Source organism: Sapajus apella, unplaced genomic scaffold (assembly GCF_009761245.1).
Source record: "Sapajus apella isolate SASKATOON/1434 unplaced genomic scaffold, GSC_monkey_1.0 scaffold136, whole genome shotgun sequence".
NCBI classification, from domain to species: Eukaryota; Metazoa; Chordata; class Mammalia; order Primates; family Cebidae; genus Sapajus; species Sapajus apella.
This window is the reverse complement of record NW_022437076.1, coordinates 2,234,809-2,256,950: the sequence shown is the minus strand read 5'-3', so window position 1 is coordinate 2,256,950 and position 22,142 is coordinate 2,234,809. Positions and strand designations below refer to the sequence as shown.

Genomic DNA, 22,142 nt, shown 5'->3' with positions numbered 1-22,142 from the left:
AAACTCTGTCTCAAAAAAAAAAAAAAAAAAAACTTCAATAAGATGGCAAAGCAAATCCTGCACTGTGTAAAATGGATAACATGTCACGACCAAGTGTGATTTATCCAAGGAAGGCAAGGTTTACTCAACATCTGAAAAATCAATGTAATTTTTCACATTCACAGAATAGAGAAAAATCATTATCAACTGAATACAGAAAAGGCAACACTTATTTATTATAAAGTCTCAGCAAACTAGGCAGAGAAAAAATGCTTAAACTGATAGCTAACATCTACAAAAAAATCTAAGTTACCATCATACTTAATGGTAAAAGACAATAATATGTTACTAAGATCAGGAATCAGGCAAGGATGTACCTCTCAGCACTTTATTCAACGTGGTATTAGAGGTTCTAACTAACGCAATAAGGCAAGGAAAAAAAGGGCATAAAGATGAAAAAGGAACTGGCTGGGTATGGTGACTCATGCTTGCAATCCCAGCACTTTGGGACGCTGAGGCAGGCAGATCACTTGAGGTCAGGGGCTCGAGAGCATCCTGGCCAACACAGTGAAACTAAAAATGTTTCACCCTGTCTGTACCAAAAATACAAAGATTAGCTGGGCGTGGTGGTGCATGCCTGTAATCCCAGCTCCTGGGGAGGCTGAGACAGGAGAATCACTTGAATCTGAGAGGCAGAGATTGCAGGGAGCTGAGACTGCACCACTGCACTCCAGCCTGGGTGACAGAGTGAGACTTCCTAACAAACAAAAAAAAGATTAAAAAGGAACAAATAAAACTTCCTTTATTTGCAGACAGTATGACTGTTTACATAGAAAATCCTAAAGTATCTATAAAAACTAGTAAGTTGATTTAGCAAGTTTGCAGGTCACAAGGCTGACATGGAAAAATCACTTGTATTTCAATATACTAGCAATAAACAACTGAAGAACAACATTTTCAAAAATGCCACTTAAACACCATCAAGTGTGTATGTGTGTATTTATTTATTTATTTATTTTTGAGATGGAGTCTTACTGTGTCGCCCAAGCTAGAGAGCAGTGGTGTAATCTCCGCCCACTACAATCTATACCTCCCGGGTTCAAGTGATCCTCCTGTCTCAGCCTCCCAAGTAGCTAGGATTACAGGCACCTGCCACCACACCTAGCTAATTTTTACATTTTTAGTAGGGATGGGGTTTCACCATGTTGGCCAGGCTGGTATCGAACTCCTGACCTCTGGTACTTCACCCGCCCTGGCCTCCCAAAATGCTGGGACTACAGGCATAAGCCACCATGCCCAGCCTCAAAAGTAAAGTATTTTTTTTTTTTTGAGACGGCGTTTCGCTCTTATTACCCAGGCTGGAGTGCAGTGGCGCGATCTCGGCTCACCGCAACCTCCGTCTCCTGGGTTCAGGCAATTCTCCTGCCTCAGCCCCGAGTCGCTGGGATTACAGGCACGCGCCACCATGCCCAGCTAATTTTTTTCTGTATTTTTAGTAGAGACGGGGTTTCACCATGTTGACCAGGATGGTCTCGATCTCTTGACCTCGTGATCCACCCGCCTCGGCCTCCCAAAGTGCTGGGATTACAGGCTTGAGCCACCGCGCCCGGCCTAAAAGTAAAGTATTTACGTATATTTTAACAGTACGTACGTAAGACCTGCACACTGAAAACTACAAACAAGACTGCATGCGGTGGCTCATACCTACAATCTCAGCACTTTCGGAGATGGAAGCAGGAGGATCACTTTAGCCCAGGAGTTTGAGACCAGTCTGGGCAACATGTGGTGCACACCTGTAGTCCCAGCTACTCAGAGAGCTGAGGAAGAAGAATTGCTTGAGCCCAGGAGGTCTAGGCTATAGTGAGCCACGATTGTACCACTGCACTCCAGCCTGGGTGACAGTGCAAGACCCTGTCTCAAAACAAACACACACAAATATCTGTTTTCATTTCTTTTTCTTTTTTTTTGTTACACTTTGTTTTTCTGTACTTCAACGGATGCAAAGGGATCAGCAGTTTGGGAGGCTGAGATAGGAGGACTCCTTGAGCTCAGGAGTTTGAGGCCAGCCTGGCCAACATGGCAAAACCTACTCTCTACAAAAAATACAAAAATTAGCCGGGCACACGTCTGTAGTCCCAGCTACTCGGGAAGCGGAGGTGGGAGGATTGCTTGAACCTGGGAAGCAGAGGCTACAGTAAGCTGAGATGGAGTCCCCGTATTTTAGCCTGAGTGACAGAGTGAAGCCCTGCATCAAAAAAAAAAAAAAAAAAAAAGAAAGAAAAAAAAATTAGCTGGGCATGGTGGTCCCAGCTACTCAGAAGGTGAGGTGGGAAGATCACTTGAAAAGGGAGATAAAGCTGCAGTAAGCTATGATCACATATGTCACTGCACTCTAGCCTGGGTGACTGAGTGAGAGTCTGTCTCAAAAAAGAAAAAAGAAAGAAGAAAGAAAGCTGGAAGCCAGGCACAGTGGCTCATGCCTGTAATCCCAGCACTTTGGGAGCCCAAGGCAGGAGGATTGCCTGAGGTTGGGAGTTCAAGACCAGCCTGGACAACTTAGTGAAACCCTCTCTCTACTAAAAATACAAAAATGAGCTGGGTGTGTTGGCGAATGCCTGTTAGCCCAGCTACTCAGGAGGCTGAGGCAGGAGAATCGCTTGAATCCGGGAGGCAGGGGTTGCAGTGAGCGGAGATGGCACCACTGCCCTCCAGCCTGGGTGACAGAGCGAGATTCCATCTCAAAAAAAAAAAAAAAAAAAAGAAAAAAAGAAAGAAAAAGAAGCTGGAAGATTTACAATGCCAAATTTCAAGATTTACTATAAATCTGCAATTTTCATGACAATGTAGTATTGACATAAGCATCAACATAGAAATCAATGGCAGAACAGACAATCCAGAAACAGATATACACATACACAGTCAATTGATCTTATCAAAAGTGACTAAGTAACTCAATGGAATGGGATAGTCTTTTTGATAATCAGGCTGGTACAACTGAATATCTGTATTAAAATAAAAGATCTATATATCATAAATAGTAAGCTTGAAATGCATCATAGACCAGAAGGCAAAGCTAAAACTATAAAACTTCTGGAAGAAAATACACTATATATATTTGTGACCTTGGGTGGAGTAGGCAGATTTCTTAGGACGCAAAAACATAATGCTGCAAAAAAAACCAACCAAACAAACAAAAAAACCCTGATAATCTGGATTTCATCAAAATTTAAAAGTGTACTTCAAAAAACAAAATTTCAAAAAAGAAAAGGTAAGTCACAGATTGGGGGAAAATATATGTTTTAACAAAAGACATATCAAGAATAAAGAATTCTTACAACTCATTAATAAGCACAAAACCCAGTTTTTTTTGTTTTTGTTTTTGTTTTTGAGATGGAGTCTCACTCTGTCACCCAGGCTGGAGTGCAGTGGCACGATCTTGGCTCACTGCAACCTCCGCCTCCCGGGTTCAAGCAATTCTCTGCCTCAGCCTCCCGAGTAGCTGGGATTACAGGCACAAGCCACCACACTCAGCTAATTTGTGTATTTTTTAGTAGAGACGGAGTTTCATCATGTTGGCCAGTCTGGTCTTGAACTCCTAACTTCGTGATCCGCCCGCCTCGGCCTCCCAAAGTGCTGGGATTACAGGTGTGAGCCACCGCACCCGGCCAAAAAACCCAGTTAAGTGAACAAAAGATGTGAACAGACACTTGACAAAAAAATATATACAAATGGCCAATGAGCCCATGAAAAGATGCTCAAAGTCATTAGTCACCAGAAAAATTGAAATTAAAACCATAGTGAGATACCACTACATATTCACGAGAATGGTCAACATCAAAGACTGATGACCAGCAAGGGTATGGAACAACGAGAATTCTCATAACCACACTGGAAAACTTTGGCAGTTTCTTATAAACATTCAGTCACCTATGACCCAACCATTACACTCCTAGACATGTATCCCAGAGAAATGAAAACTTATTTCCACAAAAAGATCTGTACTTAAACGGTCATAGCATCATTTATAATTGCCAAAAGATGAAAATAACCCAAATGTCCAATAACAAGTAAATACTGTGTTATAGTCATACAGTGGAATACTACTGAGCAATAAAAAGGTGCAAATTAGGGCCGGGCGCGGTGGCTCACGCCTGTAATCCCAGCGCTTTGGGAGGCTGAGGTGGGTGGATCACGAGGTCAAGAGATCGAGGTCATCCTGACCAACATGGTGAAACCTCATCTCTAGTAAAAAAATACCAAAATTAGCTGGGCATGGTGTCACGAGCCTGTAATCCCAGCTACTCGGGAGGCTGAGGCAGGAGAACTGCTTGAACCCAGGAGGCGGAGATTGCAGTGAGCCGAGATTGCGTCACTGTACTCCAGCCTGGTGCCTGGCGACAGAGTGAGACTCTGCCTCAAAAAAAAAAAAAAAGAAAAAAAAAAGGTGCAAATTACTGAATTAACATGGATAAACCTCAAAAACCATTTTGGTCCAGAGTGGTGGACTGTGCCTGCAATCCCAACACTTTGGGAGGTCAAGGTGGGAGGATCACTCGGGCCCAGGAGTTCCTGACCATCCTGGACAACACACCAAGACCCCACATCTACAAAAATTTTTTTTTTTTTTTAATAAAGACGAGGTTTCACCATGTTGGTCAGGCTGGTCTTGAACTCCCAACCTCAGGTGATCCGCCCACCTTGGCCTCCAAAGTGCTTGGATTACAGGCGTGAGCCACCGTGCCCAGCCAAAAAAAATTTTTTTAATTAGCCGAGAGTGGTGGCACGCTTCTGCAGTCCCAGCTATTCAGGAGGCTGAGGAGGGAGGATGCCTTGAGTTCAGGAGGTCACGGCTGCAAGTGAGCCATGACTGGGTCACTGCACTCCTCCCTGGGTGACAGAGATCCTACCTCTGAAAAACAAAAAATTGCTGAAAGCCGGACATAAAAGGGTACATGTTATTTGATTCTGTTTATACAAAGTTTTAAGAAAGTCAAAACTAACCTATAGAGATAGAAACCGGAAGACTGGTTGCCTAGGGTGAGGACAGAGGTGGGGAAGGAGAAGGAACTGTGCATTGATGGAAGTATTCTGTATTTCCACTGGGGCACTGTGGTTAGAGGGGTGCATACATTTGTCAAAGTTCATCAAGCTGTACACTTAAAATAGGTGCAATCACACCTGTAATCCCAGTACTTTGGGAGGTTGAGGCGGGCAGATCATCTGAGGTCAGAAGTTCAAGACCAGCCTGGCCAACAAGATGAAACCCTGTCTCTACTAAAAATATAAAAATTATCAGGGCATGGTGGCACGTGCCAGCTACTCAGGAGGCTGAGGCAGGAGAATCGCCTGAACCCGGGAGGCAGAGGTTGCAGTGAGCCAAGATCGCGCCATTGTACTCCAGCCTGGCGACAGAGCGAAACTCCGTCAAAAAAAGAAAAAAAAAAAGGCGAATGAACAGAAATTGGTGTCTCAAAGGGATTTAGCCTAGTAGGGGAAGTCACAAATCAGCTGAGATATGAAGACTGTGTTTGCCAGTGTGGGGAGGAATGAACCACCCAGGCAGTGGGCAGACGGAAAAGAATGTTCAAAGGCCCCATGGAAGAAGGTAGGAGTATGGAATATACCAGAAATCTAAATTAAAAAAAAAAAAGTGGGGGTGACTGGAGAGGAAGAGAGAACAGGCTGAGAATATGCTAGGGATGGGAATGGTGGCAGGAACACAGAGAAGAAGTGAGCAGTCCAGGCAGATGACGGTGCCCGTGTGGATGGAGATGGTCTTGGGAGATCCGCGTGGAGGTAAAATACACTTCACCTGGACTAGATGCCAGGTGATGCAGAATGTAGAAGGAATGATTTCTCCATTTCTGGTTAGCACTGAACTGAACAGACAATGGTGCCATTCATGGGGATAGGGATCAAGAGGCCCAGACTTAGGAAGATAACGAATTTGCTTTGGGATGTGTATATTGAACTTAAAAGCCTCTGAAGCATGGAATCAGCAGACAGATTACAGAGGTTTGTCTTTTACAGTAAAGGTGGCTCCGTATAAATTTGTGAGCAATGACATATATTTATAGATGGCAATGAAACTGCTTTGGGGTCAGCCGCGGTTGCTCACGCCTGCAATCACAGCATTTTGGGAGGCCAAGGCGGGCAGTTCACTTGAGGTTTGGAGTTCGAGATCAGCCTGGCCAACATGGTGAAACCCCAACTCTAATAAAAATAAAGAAATTAGTCAAGTGTGGTGGTGAACAACTGTAGTCCCAGCTACTTGGAAGACTGAGGCAGGAGGATCAATTGAACCCGGGAGGCGGATGTTGCAGCAGAATCAGATCGCGCCACTGCACTCCAGCCTGGGTCACAGAGTGAGACTCTGTCTCAAAAAAAGAAAAGAAAAAGAAATTGCCTTGGGAGTCAAGAGGGCATGGAGGGAGCCTGGAGTCAATAAAAATTTGCAAAGAGGGGCCTGCAAATAAGACGGGGAAAGACCCGCCAAGTCAAGCCACTAAAACTCAGTGTTTTAGTGTGATCAGAAGGAAGCGGTGCTCAAACGCAAACGCTGCTGAAAACTCAGGTAAGCCGAAAATGCAGAAGTGCTGGACTTGGCAAATTGGAGGCCACTGGTAACTTCAGCCAGTTTCCGACAGCGCTCAAAGGGATGGCTGGAGTGGGCTGAAGAGTTCACGACAGGCGAGGAAAGGAAATGGCTGAAACCAGACAAGTCGGAGCTTGCCTGTGGGTAGGAAGAGACAGAAAGTGGCCGCAGGTGGAAGATGGAAGAGAGGCAAGTGTTTAGTTAGTTCTTAAGTAGGAAAACGGGAGCACGTTTCAAAGACGATCGGAAGAATGCTCTGAGGAAGGGTGATGACTGGAGGGGTGCCCCGCCGTCCCCCACCCCCACCCCCACTCCTCCCTCGCGTTCACCCCCGTCGCCCCGGGCTCCCCTCCCCCTCCCCACTCCTCCAGGCTCCGGGGCGGCAGCCACCCCGATCCCCCGGCCCGGCCCCCAGCGCCTCCTCACCGCAATGGCCCCCTCGCTCAGTTGGCCGACCATGGCTCCGCCGCACTGGCTCCCTCGCGGACCCCACGGCAGCCCGAGCTTCCCACCGCCCCGGGTCCCGCGCGCTGCGCAGTTATTGGCCCGAGGAGTTGCGCGCGCCGCTCCCGCCCCCGACGTGCGCGCAGCACAGGGGCGGGCCCGGGAGCTGCGCAGCCGCCGCATTGGCCGAGGCGCGGCCCACGTGACCCTCCTGCTGTCCCGAGCTAGGCCTAGGGCGCAGCGGGGCGCGGCGCGACGCCACAAGGGGTGCGCCTGGAGCTGCGCGGGCGCGGGGAGGGAGCTCCCGGCCCAGTTCCGGGCGCCGAGAGCTGGCGTTTGGAGGCGTTCCCGCCTCGATGTGTGGCGGGCGCTCGGGTTGGTAGCCCAGCGGTTAGAGCTGCTCTCCGAGACGTCTGCTGCCAAATGTGGGCGCAGCAGTGACTCGGCTCCTTCCTCCAGCGGCGCGGGGCTGACTTCCCGCCCGGGCCAGACCCTGAGCTTGACACCTGCGGGGGTCTTCGAAGACCTGGTCCCGGTCCTCCGAGGAAGGACAGTCTGTGGGGGCACTTTATGCCGTGAGTAGCCCTACCTCCAGGTGGACGTGGGTCAGCAAATGTGCATCATACAGCTTAGAAATAATAATTACCAGAAGGCTGGGCACAGTGGCTCACGTCTGTCATCCCTGCACTTTGTGAGACCAAAGTGGGTGGATCACCTGAGGTTGGGAGTTTGAGACCACCCTGGCCAACATGGTGAAACTCCGTCTCTACTAAAAATGCAAAAATTAGCCGGGTGTGGTAGTGCATACCTGTAATCCCAGCTGCTTGGGTAGCTGAGGCACGAGAATTGCCTGAACCTGGGAGGCCAAGGGTGTTGGAATCCCAGCTGGGAAATCAGGGAAGCCTTCCCAGAGGAGGTGCCATTTGCACACAGTCGAAGACGTGTGGGGGTTTTCCAGGTGGACTCCATAAGCGAGGGCAGGGTTGGTCCGCAAAGCATGAATAGCCTATGCGAAAACACCGGAGTAGTCTGGCAAGCTCGGACAGCAGTGAGTGGCTGAGTATGCAGGGGTGCAGAGGGGGAAGTGAGGCCTGGAGTTAGAAGGTCAGCCAAGGGGTAAACAGGACAGGTTCGACCTGGGCCTCCCGAATGCTAGGAAGAGCACTGACTTCTTAGTGTTGGAGGCTGGATTGAGAGTGGGAGTGGGCCCAAGGGCAGGGACACTAATTACGACCCTCTGGGAAAAATACCAGACAACAGATGGTAAGGATTTCAAGCGAAGAAATGGCCTGTGGCTTCAAAGAGGACGCTGAACTATGAGAGAGAAATAGCTGTTAATTGAATGGTTGCTGGGCTGGGTGAGAAAGGAAAATCTGGATCTGTCTCAGGTTTCAGACTTGAGAAACGAGGCAGGCTCAGGCCGGGCACAGTGGCTCACACCTGTCATCCCAGCACTTTGGGAGGCCCAGGCCGGCAGATCACCTGAGGTCGGGAGTTCGAGACCAGCCTGGCCAACATGGTGAAACGCCATCTCTACTAAAAATACAAAAAGTAGCTGGGTGTGGTGGCGCCCCTGTAATCCCAGCCACTGGGAGGCTGAGGCTAAAGAATTGCTTGAACCCGGGAAGCTCAGGTTGAAGAGAGCTAAAATCACACCTTTGCACCCCAGCCTGGGCGACAGAGAGAGACGCTGTCTCTCAAACACACAAAAAAATACACTGGGGGATCTAAGACGACACAGATGGTAGCTGTCTAGTCCTTAACCATCACCTGTACAGTGCCGGTGATAAAGTAGTCTTTCAGTAAATGTTTCTGAATGGAAGGGTGTTGAGTGAATTGCTGTGAGAGAATAGAGATCCTTCCTTAGTGGATTATGGTAAAAGACCACAAGAACTGATTTTATTGCTTCAGGCTTCCTTGAATGAAATCTTGATTTTCTGAATTGTGCGTTTGTAAGATTCCCATTTTCTTCTTCAGTTTATAGCTCTAGAGCAGCATGGATCTGCCTGTGGCTGAGTGGAAATCATACCTACTTCAAAAGTGGTCTTTACTCCCGAAGTCCATTCAGGTCACAGTTTCTACAGCAGAGACTTTGAGTGATGTCTTTCTTCAATCCTCTTCACTTCTTCAGTAAGTAAATAGAAGCCTTAACAAGGGAACTCCGATCTGGAAAATGTCCTGTTTTGTCAGTTGCTCTGAAGAACGCTCTCTCTTTCTTCTTCTTAAAGATGGAGTCTCGTTATGTTGTCCAGGCTGGTCTCAAATTTCTGGGCTAAAGCAATCCTCCCACCTTGACCTCCCAAGGTGCTGGGATTACAGGCCTGAGCCACCATGCCTGGCCCGGTAATACCTCTTTTTGATGGAAAATGCCTGAAATGCTTTTCCTGGTTTCGTTCTATCCCAGCTTGCCCTCTGTCATCCTTCAGGATTAGCTAGGTCTTTACTCAGGAAAGCTCTCCCGGAGCCTCAGCTGGGCCATCTTGACTTTTTGTACATTTACAACACTGTGTGATATTCCTTTCTATGCGTTTGTGCTCTTTTGACTCATGCCTGTCTTCACCATTAGATTGTGAACTTCATGAGGGAAGGGATCATGTTTGTATTTGTCTTTTTTTTTTTTTTTTTTAGAGGGAGGTTCTCACTCTGTCCCCCAGGCTGAAGTACAGTAGTCTGCTCTCAGCTCACTACAACCTCTGCCTCCCAGGTTCAAGCAATTCTACCGCCTCAGCCTCCTAAGTAGCTGGGATCACAGGCATGTACTACTACCCCTGGCTAATTTTTGTGTTTTTAGTAGAGGTGAGGTTTCACCATGTTGGTCGGACTGCTCTTGAACACCTGACCTCAGGTGATAGGCCCACCTTGGCCTCCCAGAGTGCTGGGATTACAGGCATGAGCCACCACAGCAGACCTTTATTTATTTTTTGAGACCAGATCTCACTTTGCCGCCTAGGCTGGAGTGCAGTGGTGCATTCTTGGCTCATTACCACCTCTGCCTCCCAGCTTCAAGCAATTCTCGTGCCTCAGCTACCCAAATAGCTGGGATTACAGGTATGCACCATCACGCCCAGGTAATTTTTGTATTTTTAGTAGAGACAGGGTTTCACCATGTTGGCCAGGCTGGTCTCAAACTCCCAACCTCAGGTGATCCACCCACTTTGGTCTCACAAAGTGCTGGGATTACAGACGTGAGCCACTGTGGCCAGCCTTCTGGCATTTATTATTTCTGAGCTGTGTGATGCACATATTGCTTTCTTGAGTTTGAATAGTTTCAGATGTAATTTTGCTCTCTTATCCCCAACTCACAGGTATATACTTTGTTTTTGTTTGTTTGTTTTTTATTTGTTTTTGAGACAGTCTCACTCTGTTGCCCAGGCTGGAGTGCAGTGGGGTGATCTCGGCTCACTGCAACCTCGGTCACCTGGGTTCAAGCAATTATCCTGCCTCAGCCTTCCAAGTAGCTGGGATTACAGGCACCTGCCACCATACCCAGCTAATTTTTGTAGTTTCACCGTCTTAGCCAGGCTGGTGTTGAACTCCTGACCTCGTGATCCACCTGCCTCAGCCTCCCAAAGTGCTGGGGTTACAGGTGGGAGCCACTGCACCCTACCTATGCTTTGTTTTTCCCTCAATCCCTCGTGATAACTGTTATAACCAATAGAATATTAAATTGATTGAAGCAACATTCAATGTATACGTTCCTATGTCTGTATGAATATTGCTTATATGAACCAAGAAGTATGCTTTGAATTACATTTCCTTTCCTATACAGCTCTTGCTTCCCCTAGGGTTAATAATTACCTCCATTTTTGTTTGCTCCGTACGTCTCTCACTAATTCATACCCAGACTTCTCTTCTTAAAAATAAGTTTCCCCAAAGAACTATTTGTAAGTCTGTTTAATCACAATCTAAAGTAACCAAAAAAGATTTAAACTTCTGATCTCGCTGGGCGCGGTGGCTCACGCCTGTAATCCCAGCACTTTGGGAGGCCGAGGCGGGTGGATCACGAGGTCAAGAGATCGAGACCATCCTGGTCAACATGGTGAAACCCCGTCTCTACTAAAAATACAAAAAAATTAGCTGGGCATGGTGGCACGTGCCTGTAATCCCAGCTACTCAGGAGGCTGAGGCAGGAGAATTGCCTGAACCCAGGAGGCGGAGGTTGCGGTGAGCCGAGATCGCGCCATTGCACTCCAGCCTGGGTAACAAGAGCAAAAATCTCCGTCTCAAAAAAAAATAAAAATAAAAAAAAATAAACTTCTGATCTCCACATGCATGCCTATTAAATAATTGGAATTGGGCTTTTAGAGTTTCAAGCTAAGAATACACTTTTCTTTCTTGCCAATATACATTCGTTGAGGGATGTTTTCCCACAATAGATGCCTTTCATCTATTGAAAACCTTTTGAGACAGAAGACCCCCTGCTCTCCACCCCTACCTCCCCACGCCTGCAATTAATAATCTCCTAGATGCCGGTTGCGGTGGCTCACGCCTGTAATCCTGGCACTTTGGGAGGCCAAGGTGGCCGGATCATGAGGTCAAGAGATCGAGACCATCCTGGCCAACATGGTGAAACCCCGTCTCTACTAAAAATACAAAAATTAGCTGGGCGTGGTGGCAGTTGCCTGTAATCCCAGCTACTTGGGAGCCTGAGGCAGAATTGCTTGAACCCCAGAGGCAGAGATTGCAGTGAGCCAGGGTCTTGCCACTGCACTCCAGCCTGAGTAACAGAGTTGAGGCTCTGTCTCGAAACAAAAATATATACATATTATGTGTGTGTGAATATTGCTCATATGAAACAAGTAAAGAAAGGGAGAAAGTTTGTCTTTACAAAAGAATGCCAGCTGATAAATGTAAAAATAATGGTAGAATTAGAAAAATCACCGTTTTGTAACCCTTAGTGTGATGAATGCTTCTGGCAATTGTCAGTGGATGCTCAAACGTTTAGAAGTAACATCATCGGGAAGCAGGCTATTCACATGATCTCAAAGTATGGCCCTATAGATTATTTAAGTACAAGGGAGAGGTGTCTTTACATTGCAAAGATTCAGCCCCAATTGCCACCTCCAAGTGACCAAACTTAGCTTCCACAGTACTGGGGAGAAATTATGTCTCCTGATTTGAGGCAACAAGAAGTATATAGATTTAACTATATGGTCATATTATTTTTGTTTGTTTTGGGACGTGGTTTTGCTCTGTCTCCCAGGCTGGAGTGCAGTGGCACGATCTCTGCTCCCTGCAACCTCCATCTCTGCTTCCTGCAACCTCCATCTCCCGGGTTCAAGTGAGTCTCCTCCGTCAGCCTCCCAAATAGCCGGGATTACAGGCATATGCCACTGTGCTGGCTAATTTTTGTATTTTTACTAGACATGAGATTTCCCCAAGTTGGCTAGACTGGTCTCAAACTCCTGACCTCAAGTGATCCACCCACCTTGGCCTCCTAAAGTACTGAGATTACAGGCGTGAGCTGCCACACCCAGCCATCTTCTTAATAAAAATTGTTTAATGTGACTCTAACCCTGAGGAAACAATAAGGCAAAATCAGAATGTGAAACATTTTTCTGGACTTGAATCTTTAAAAAAATTACTGATAGAAAAACAAAAAATTGTAGTTGGCCAGGTACAGTGGCTCACACCTATAATCACAGCACTTTGGGAGGCTGAAGCAGATGGATCCCTTGAGCCCAGAAGTTGGAGACCAGCATGGGCAACACAGACCCCAACTCTATTTTATAAAAATGAAAAGTAATTTAGCCGGGCACGGTAGTAAGTGCCTATAGTCCCAGCTACTCGGGAAGCTGAGGCAGGAGGTAAAGGATGCGGTGAGCAGAAATCATGCCACTGCACTCCAGCCTGAGCAATGGAAATGAGACCCTGTCGCAAAACAAAAATTAAGGCCGGGTACCGTGGCTCATGCCTATAATCCCAGCACTTTGGGAGGCTGAGGCGAGTGGATCATGAGGCCAAGAGATCGAGATCATCCTGGCCCACTTGGTGAAACCCCCGACTCTAGTAAAAAAATAAAAATTAGCTGAGCATGGTGGCACATGCCTATAGTCCCAGCTACTCAGGAGGCTGAGGCAGGAGAATCTCTTGAACCCAGGTGGCGGAGGTTGCAGTGAGCTGAGATCACACCATTGCACTCCAGCCTGGTGACAGTTGAGACTCTGTCTGAAAAAAATAAAAAATCTAAAAAGAGACTAAAGAGAAATAACTTAATTCAGTACATGAGAACATTGATCTTGGATTGGCTAGGGTGTAAAAAGATATAACAGACATTTTAGGACTAATTGGTAACATTATTAAATTTAATATTTGAATTACTGTTAATTTTTTAGCAATAGTGATATTATGGTAATATAGGAGAATGTCCTTTTTGAAGCAGAGGCCTGCAGATATCTGGAGGTGAACTTCCATGATGGCTGTGCTTACTTTCAAATGGCTTAGAGAAAAAATGTGTATATGTGGACATGTACCAGCTACTAAGCCAGTATGTCCAATCTCACCAATCTCCGGACTCTGGGGCCAGAGCTGGGACTTTCTGCTTTCCCAGCTGGCCCCATAAAAGGCTTTACATCTCCAGGGCTCTAAAGAGAGAAGGCCAGCCTGGAGGAAGAAAAAATGGGGTTCTTTCTGTCTGCATTCTATTGACAATTCACATTTAAAAGGCTGAAATTGTGCGTTTATATACAAAAATTAACTCAAAATGGATCAAAGACCTCAAGTTAAGAGCTAAGATTGTAAACTTCATAAAACCTAGAGGAACATCTTGACATTAGATTAGCAGTTATTTCTTGCGTATGACACTAAAAGCACAGGCAACAAAAGAAAAGCTAAACTGAACTTCGTCCAAATTAAAAACTTTTATGCTGGGCGTCGTGGCTCATACCTGTAATCCTAGCACTTTGAGAGGCCAAGGCAGAAGGATCACGTGAGCCCAGGAGTTTGAAACCAGCCTGGGCAATAAATGAGACCCCCGTCTCTACAAATAATAAATTAGCCAGGCCTGGTGGTGCATACCTGTAGCCTCAGCTACTCAGGAAGCTGAGGTGGAAGGTTGCTTGAGCCTGGGCTGAGGTGGGCAGATGACGAGGTCAAGAGATAGAGGCCACACATCCTGGCCAACATGGTGAAAGCCCATCTCTACTAAAAATACAAAATTTAGCTGGGTATGGAGGTATGCGCCTGTAGTCCCAGCTACTTAGGAGGCTGAGGCAGGAGAATCATTTGAACAGGAGGCTGAGGTTGCATTCAGTCTGGGAGGTCCATCAAGGCTGTAGTGAGCCATGACCAAGCCAACTACACTCCGTTCTGGGCAACAGAGCAAGACCTTGTCTCAAAAAAAAAAAAAAAATAGGCTGGGCTAGGTGGCTCATGCCTGTAATCCCAGCCCAGGCCAAGGCAGGTGGATCACGAGGTCAAGAGATCGTGACCATCCTGGGAAACATGGTGAATCCCCGTCTCTACTAAAAAGTATAAAAATTAAATGGGTGTGCTGGTGTGCACCTGTAGTCCCAGATACTCAGGAGGCTGAGGCAGGAGAATTGTTACAACCCAGCAGATGGAAGTTGCAGTGGGCGGAGGTGGCGGTGAGCTGAGATTGTGCACTGCACTCCAGCCTGGCGACAGAGTGAGACTCCGTCTCAAAATAAGTAAGTTTTAGGCCAGGCGCAGTGGCTCACCCTGTATTGCCAGGACTTTGGGAGACCATGGTGGGCAGATCAATTGAGGCCAGGAGTTCAAGACCAGCCTAGATGACATGATGAAACCCCGTCTCTACTAAAAATATAAAAATTAGCCGGATGTGATGGTGCATGCTTGTAATCTCAGCTACTCGGGAGACTGAGGCAGGGGAATCACTTGAACCCCAGAAGGTGGAGGTTACAGAGGCTGAGAAACTGCACTCCAGCCTGGGCAACAGAGTGAGACTCTGTCTAAAAAAAAAAGAAATTTTTCCTGCTGAGCAGTCCAGGAAAAAGAAAAAGGAGAAAAAAAAAAGATTAAAAAAAATTTTTTTGTGTGCCCCAAAGGACACTGTCAAGAGAGTAAAGAGATAACCCACAGAATGGGGTTATTTGCAAATCATGTATCAGATAAGAAATTAATATCTAGAATATATAAAGAACTCCTACAACTCAATAACAAAAAACCTGATCAAAAAATAGGCAAATGACTTGAATCATCATTTCTCCAAAGAAGGTATACAGATAGCCAATAAATACATGAAAAGATGTTCAGCATCATGAATAATCAGAGAAACACACCAAAACCACAGTGAGACAGCCCTTCACACCCACTAGGGTGGCTGTTATTAAAAATAAAACAAGTGCTGAGGAGGCTGCAGGGAAATTGGAACTCTTGGACATTGCAGGTAGGAATGTAAGATGGTGCAGCCACTGCAGAAAGTGAGCACGGCCGTTAATTAAAAAATGCCACAAAGTATTACCGTAGGAGCCAACAATCCCACCTCTAGATTTATATTCAGAAGAATCGAAAATAGGGCCAGGTGCAGTGACTCACACCTGGAATCCCAGCACTTTGGGAGGCCAAGGCAGGACAATTTCTTGAGGCCAGGAGTTCCAGACCAGCATAGGCAATGTAGCAAGACCCTGTCTCTACAAAAAAGAAGTGGAACTTGAGCAAATATTTGTGCTCCAGTGCTCACAGCGTTCTTCACAATCGCCACAAGTGGAAGCATCCTGAATGCTCATCAGTAGATGAATGGGTAACAGATTGTGAGGTATACCTACAGTGGAATTTTTTTCCTTTTTTGAGATGGAGTTTCGCTCTTGTCACTCACTGCAGCCTCCGCCTCCTGGGTTCAAGAGATTCTCCTGCCTCATCCTTCCAAGTAGCTGGGATTATAGGCATGAGCCACCACACCCAACTAATTTTGTGTTTTTAGTAGAGATGGGGTTTTGTCATGTTGGTCAGGCTGGTCTTGAACTCCTGACCTCAAGTGATCCTTCTACCTCAGCCTCCCAAAGTACTGGGATTGCAGGTGTGAGCCACTGAACCCTGCCAAATTTCATACATCTGTAAAAAGTGAGAGGCCAGGTGTGGTGGCTCATGCCTGAAATCCTAGCACTTTAGGAGGCCAAGGCAGAGGAGGATCTCTTGAGGCCAGGAGTTCAAGACCAGCCTGGGCATCGTATTGAGACCCTATGTCTACAAAAAGGCCATAGTGTGCAGTGATTGTACCTGTAGCTAGATTGTGCCTGTTGCCCGTGCTAGAGTGCAGATTAGCTACTGCCCTCTAGCCTGGGCAACAGAGGGAGACTCCATCTCTTTAAAAAATTTTTTTATAAGCTTTATCACTGAAAAAGAAAAAAAAATTTTTTTAAAGGAGTGAAATTCTGGTTTATACTACAACATAATGTACCTTGAAAACTTTTTGCTAAGTGAAATAAGTTAGACACAAAAGGAAAAATAACGTATGATTACGCTTACATGAAGTACCTAGAATAAGTAAATTCACAGAGGCAGAAAGCAGAATACAGGTTACCAGGGAATGTGGAGAGGGAGGAATGAGGAGTTATTTGAAGGGTGGAGTTTCAGCTTGGGATGATGAAAAAGTTCTGGAAATGAACAGTGGTGAAGGTTGTGCAATATGAATGCACTTAATGCTCCTGAGCTGTACACTTAAAAATTGGTTTAAATAGATTGGGTGTGGGAGTGGAGAAAATGGTTTAAATACATTTTATATTATGCATATTGTACTACAATTTTAAAAATTAGGCTCTCTAGCAGAACTGTGAGGGAAAAAAAAATAGGGCCAGGCATGGTGGCTCACGCCTGTAATCCCAGCACTTTGGGAGACCAAGATGGCTGGATCATGAGGTCAGGAGATCAACACCATCCTGGCCAACATGGTGAAACCCCATCTCTACTAAGAATACAAAAATTAGCTGGGTGTGGTGGCGCATCCTTGTAGTCCCAGCTACTTGGGAGGCTGAGGCAGGAGAATAGCTTGAACCAGGGAGTTGGAGGTTGCAGTGAGCCAAGATTGTACCACTGTGCTCCAGCCTGGTGGCAGAGCGGGATTCCATCTCAAAAAAGAAAAAATTAGAAAGATTGCTTGTTCCGTCTTACCACCGAATTATTATTATTGTTTTTGAGGCAGGGTCTTGCTGTGCTGCCCACGCAGGAGTGCTGTTGCACTGTCATAGCTCACTGCAGCCCTGGCCTCCTGGGATCAAGCCATCTTCCCCACCCAGCCTCAATTTTGTATCACAATATTCCAGAAGAAATTAAAGAAAAAAGAATCAGCTGGATGCAGTGAAACACCCCTGAAATCCTAACACTTTGGGAAGCCAAGGCAGGAGGATCACTTGAGCTCAGGAGTTTGAGACCACCCTGGGCAACATACTGAGACTTCATCTCTACTGAAAAATCAAGACAGTAGGCTGGGCACTGTGACTCACCTGTAATCCCAGCCCCTTAGGAGGATCACCTGAGCCCAGGAGTTCAAGGCCAGCCTGGGTAACAAAGCAACCCCATTGCTTAAAAAAAAAAAATTCAAAAAGGCAGACATGGTGGTGCATACCTGTGGTCATCACTACTGATGAGGCTGAGGCAGGAGGATCGCTTGAGCCTAGAAGGTTAAGGATTCACTGAACTGTGATGGAGCCACTGTATTCCAGCCTAGGTGACAGAGTGAGACCCTGTCTCAACAAAAAAGAAAAGCAGACATCCATTTGCTTTTGAAAAGTCGTAAGTCAGTTACTGAGTTAACCTGGTACCTGGAGAAAAGAATGAATTGTTGCAGCTTAGCTCCTAATTACACTGAAGTGCAACTAAAAAACACTGAGTTCATCATCATTTTGGGTGAGAGTTAATGCGCATCTATTGTTAGGCAAGAAGAATTTTGCTGTTATTACTGTTTACCACAAACCTTTTGCTTGAACTGGGATTTTTAGATTTAACGTAGTTTAAAACAAAAATAGAAAAAAGAGCAAGCTCTATGGTGTACCAGATAGGCATAGGGGATTGCCTTCAGATTTTCTGGACTGGAGTAAGTGTAGAACAGGTAAGCACACCTCTTGAATTAAATAAAATCTCCTAATTTTTCTCTTGTATTATTTGACCCAGGCTGGAGTGTGGTGGCGCGATCTCGGCTCACTGCAACCTCTGCCTTCCAGGCACAAGCAATTCTTTTTTTTTTTTTTTTTTGAGACGGAGTTTACCCAGGCTGGAGTGCAATGGCGCGATCTCGGCTCACCGCAACCTCCGCCTCCCGGGTTCAGGCAATTCTCCTGCCTCAGCCTCCTGAGTCACTGGGATTACAGGCACGCGCCACCATGCCCAGCTAATTTTTTGTATTTTTAGTAGAGACGGGGTTTCACCATGTTGACCAGGATGGTCTCGATCTCTTGACCTCGTGATCCACCTGCCCTCGGCCTCCCAAAGTGCTGGGATTACAGGCTTGAGCCACCGCGCCTGGCCCACAAGCAATTCTTATGCCTCAGCCTCCCAAGTAGCTGAGACTACAAGTGTCTGCTACCACGCCCAGATGATTTTTGTATTTTTTGTAGAGATGGGTTCCACTATGTTGCCCAGGCTGGTCTTGATCTCCTGGGCCAGGTGATCTGCCCACCTCGGCCTCCCAAAGGGCTGGGATTATAGGTATGAGCCATAGCGCCCTGCCCTATTTGTGATTTTTCTATGTTGTATTTAAATATTAATAAAATCATGTTTGATACTAACTTTGTTTTACCTTGTAGCAAAGATAAATAATGTTTTATAAAATTTTAATATATTCAAACACAAAAGCATCATAGTCACAATGTAAAAGGTATTTCTTATTGTGATTCTTTGTAAACAAAAATTTAAAAAATATTTATAAACATTCTCCAGGGCTCTTCGTTCTTGTTTTGTTTTGTTTTTTTCTTGTTTTTTTGAGACAGGGTCTCGCTCTGTCGCCCAGGCTTGAATACAGTGGTGCCATCATGGCTCACTGCAGCCTCAACCTCCTGGGCTCAAGCGATCCTCCCAACTCAGCCTCCCAAGTAGCTGGGACTACAGGCATATGCCACCACACCCAGCTAATTTTTGTATTTTTTGTAGAGGCAGGGTCTTATCATGTTGCCCAGGCTAGTGTGAAGCTCCTGAGCTCAGGCAGTCCTCCCTCTTCAGCCTCCGAAAGTGCCCGGATTCTAGGTGTGAGCCACTGCACCTGGCCATTCTGCATTGCTGTGATTTCTTCTTTGATTCAAGAGTTGCTTAAGAGAATTTTTAGCTTCCGTGTCATTTGTTTCTACTTTTGTTATTCAGATTTTGCTTTACGCATATAGTCAGAGAATAGGTTATTCTGTATTATTTATTTATATTGGGAAAAAGGTACATTCTCTTTTGCCAGTATGTGTGTATGTCTCTATATATGAGGTCAATTTCATTTTATTATGTAGAACATTTATATTTTTAAACTTTTCAGTTTGAAATAATTTCAGACTTGGAAAAGTAGTACGAAGAGGCTGGGCACAGTGGCTCACACCTGTGATCCTAGCACTTTGGGAGGGTGAGGTGGGCAGATTGCCTGAGCTCAGGAGTTTGAGACCAGCCTGGGCAACACAGTGAGACCCCATCTCTATTAAAATACAAAAAATTAGCCAGACGTGTTGACTCACACCTGTAATCCTAGCTACTTGGGAGGTTGAGGCACAAGAATCGCTTGAACCCAGGAGGCAGAGTTTGCAGTGAGCCGAGATTGTGCCACTGCATTCCAACCTGGGGAGACTCTGTTTCCCCCCCCCATAAAAAAAAGTACAAAGAACTGCTGAATTTTGAATTCTTCCAAACTGCAAGTGTTAACATTTTACTACATTTACCTTATGATTCATTCTCATTATCTCTCTTCTGTTCTGTCAGCCACTCAAGTATTTTCAGCAATTGAAGTGGAGAATACTCCTTGGTTCAAAAGACACCGTATATTAACCTCATTCTCCAGACTCAAGATCCTGGCTGGGTGCAGTAGCTTATGCCTGTAATCCCAGCACTTTGGGAGGCCCAGGCAGGTAGATCACTTGAGGTCAGGAGTTCAAGGCCAGCCTGGCCAAAATGGTGAAACCTCATCTATACTGAAAGTACAAAAATTAGCCAGGTTGTGGTGGTGCATGTCTGTAATCCCAGCTACTCGGGAGGCTGAGGCAGGAGAATCACTTGCACCAGGGAGGCAGAGGTTACAGTGAGCTGAGATCACGCCACTGCACTCCAGCCTGGGTCACAGAGTGAAACTCTGTCTCAAAAAAACAACAAAGATTTTTATGATGTATGATCTTAGGGATAGTTCATTGTCCAATAATTATGAGATAAAGAATAATAAATTAGCATTAAGTCCTCTAAATAGAAATTCTGGCCAGGCGCAGTGGCTCACACCTGTATTCCCAGCTCTTTGGGAGGCTGAGGCAGGTGGGACCATTTGAGGTCAGGAGTTTGAGACCAGCCTGGCCAACGTGGCGAAACCCTTTCTCTACTAAAAATACAAAAATTTAGCTGGGTACGGTGATGGATGCCTGTAATCCCAACTTCTCAGGAGGCTTAGGCAGGAAAATCACTTGAACTGGGGAGCCGGAGGTCACAGTGAGCCGAGATCACAACGCTGCACTCCAGCCTGGGTGACACAGCGAGACTCCATCTCAAAAAAAAAAAAAAAAAATTCTGCCAATCATTTGAGCACAGGAGTTCAAGACCAGCCTGAGCAACGTGGCAAAACCCCACCTCTACAAAAAGTACAAAAATTAGTTAGGCCTACTGTCATGCATCCTCCCAATTAGTGAGTCATCTGGGAGAATCATCTGAGCTTGGGAAGTCAAGACTGCAGTGAGCTCAGATGGCACCACTGCACTCCAGCCTGTGGGCGACAGATTGAGACCCTGTCTCAGAAAAAAATAAAAAAAATTCTGGTCCCTATGTCTCTCTTTCCTCTAATCGCATTACACAGTATGTATATCCTCATGTCTGTGAAATTGAAATTGGTTCAATTTCAGTTTTTCACTGGCCCACTTTCTTGTTCCAAGGGCAATGGTTTGGAGCTTTCCTTGAAATAACAAATTTCTGCTTATTTTGTTTTCTTTCTTCATGCAGACCTGAGGATGAGATATTTCTAAAAAGACTTTCTAAAGGTTACTTCGTGGGAAAGGACTCTGGCGCTCCCCTTTTCTACAGAGAAGAAGGAAACAAAAAATTTCAGGAGAAAGATTACACAGTAGCTGCAGTGCTGTACTCTAAGGTAAAATGCTCCCAGCTCAGCAATTTATTTATTTTTCTTGGAGTCACAGTCTCGCTTTGTCACCAGGCTGGAGTGCGGTGGCGTGATCTTAGCTCACTGCATTCTCCGCCTCCCGGGTTCAGGCAATCCTCCCGCCTCAGTCTTCTGAGTAGCTAGGATTGCAGGTGTGCGCCACCACGCCCAGCTAATTTTTGTATTTTTAGGAGAGACAGGGTTTCACCATGTTGGCCAGGCTGGTCTTGACTTCAGGTGATTCGCCCACCTCAGCCTCCCAAAGTGCTGGGATTACAGGCATAAGCCACCATACCTGGCCCAGCTCAGCAATTTAACAATGCATATTTCTTCAGGACATAGAGCTGTATTGCTAACAGCCAGTGTTTTGTTTTTATTGAATGTCTATAATTTATTGAATGGATTTGAAAAAGAAACCTGGGCTGGGCGAAGTGGCTCACGCCTGTAATCCTAGCACTTTGGGAGGCCAAGGTGGGTGGATCACCTGAGGTCAGGAGTTCAAGACCAGCCTGGCCATCATGGTGAAACCCAATCTTAAAAAATAAAGAAAGAAAGAAAGAAAAAGAAACCTGGCAGAATTCTGCTGTGGTTAGAGTCTAACACAAAAGGTAGTTTATAGGCCCAGCACAGTGGTTCACACCTGTAATCCCAGCACTTTGGGAGGCCGAGTCAGGAGGATCACTTGAGGCCAGGGGTTTAAGACCAGCCTGGACAATATAGGGAGACCTCTTCTCCACATAAAATTTTTTTTTCCCGCTCTTGCCCAAGCTGAGTGTAATGGTGCAATCTGGGCTCACTATAACCTCTGCTTCCCAGGTTCAAATGATTCTCTTACCTCAGCTTCCTGAGTCGCTGGGACTAGAGGCTCATGCCACCACTCCTGGCTAA

General features: G+C 46.0%; 2 protein-coding genes across 9 annotated transcripts in view; one reads left to right on the top strand and one right to left on the bottom strand.

Annotated features, from left to right (window-relative positions):
- RPA1 (replication protein A1) overlaps positions 1–7,158 on the bottom strand; it is a 63,143-nt gene extending 55,985 nt beyond the window's left edge. For 2 of the 4 annotated variants that reach the window (XM_032263443.1, XM_032263444.1), the window contains exon 1: positions 7,001–7,140. In XM_032263443.1, coding sequence (XP_032119334.1) covers positions 7,001–7,033 — 33 coding nt within the window. In that variant the 5' untranslated portion in view covers positions 7,034–7,140. Of the gene's footprint in view, positions 1–7,000 lie in introns of all 4 variants that reach the window. The other 2 variants (XM_032263445.1, XM_032263442.1) reach the window with 2 other exon arrangements.
- Positions 7,159–7,264: 106 nt separating this feature from the next.
- SMYD4 (SET and MYND domain containing 4) overlaps positions 7,265–22,142 on the top strand; it is a 44,894-nt gene continuing 30,016 nt past the window's right edge. For 3 of the 5 annotated variants that reach the window (XM_032263435.1, XM_032263436.1, XM_032263433.1), the window contains exons 1-3: positions 7,265–7,593; positions 8,996–9,148; positions 21,098–21,242. In XM_032263435.1, coding sequence (XP_032119326.1) covers positions 9,015–9,148; positions 21,098–21,242 — 279 coding nt within the window. In that variant the 5' untranslated portion in view covers positions 7,265–7,593; positions 8,996–9,014. Of the gene's footprint in view, positions 7,594–8,995; positions 9,149–21,097; positions 21,243–22,142 lie in introns of those variants that run through there. The other 2 variants (XM_032263434.1, XM_032263437.1) reach the window with 2 other exon arrangements.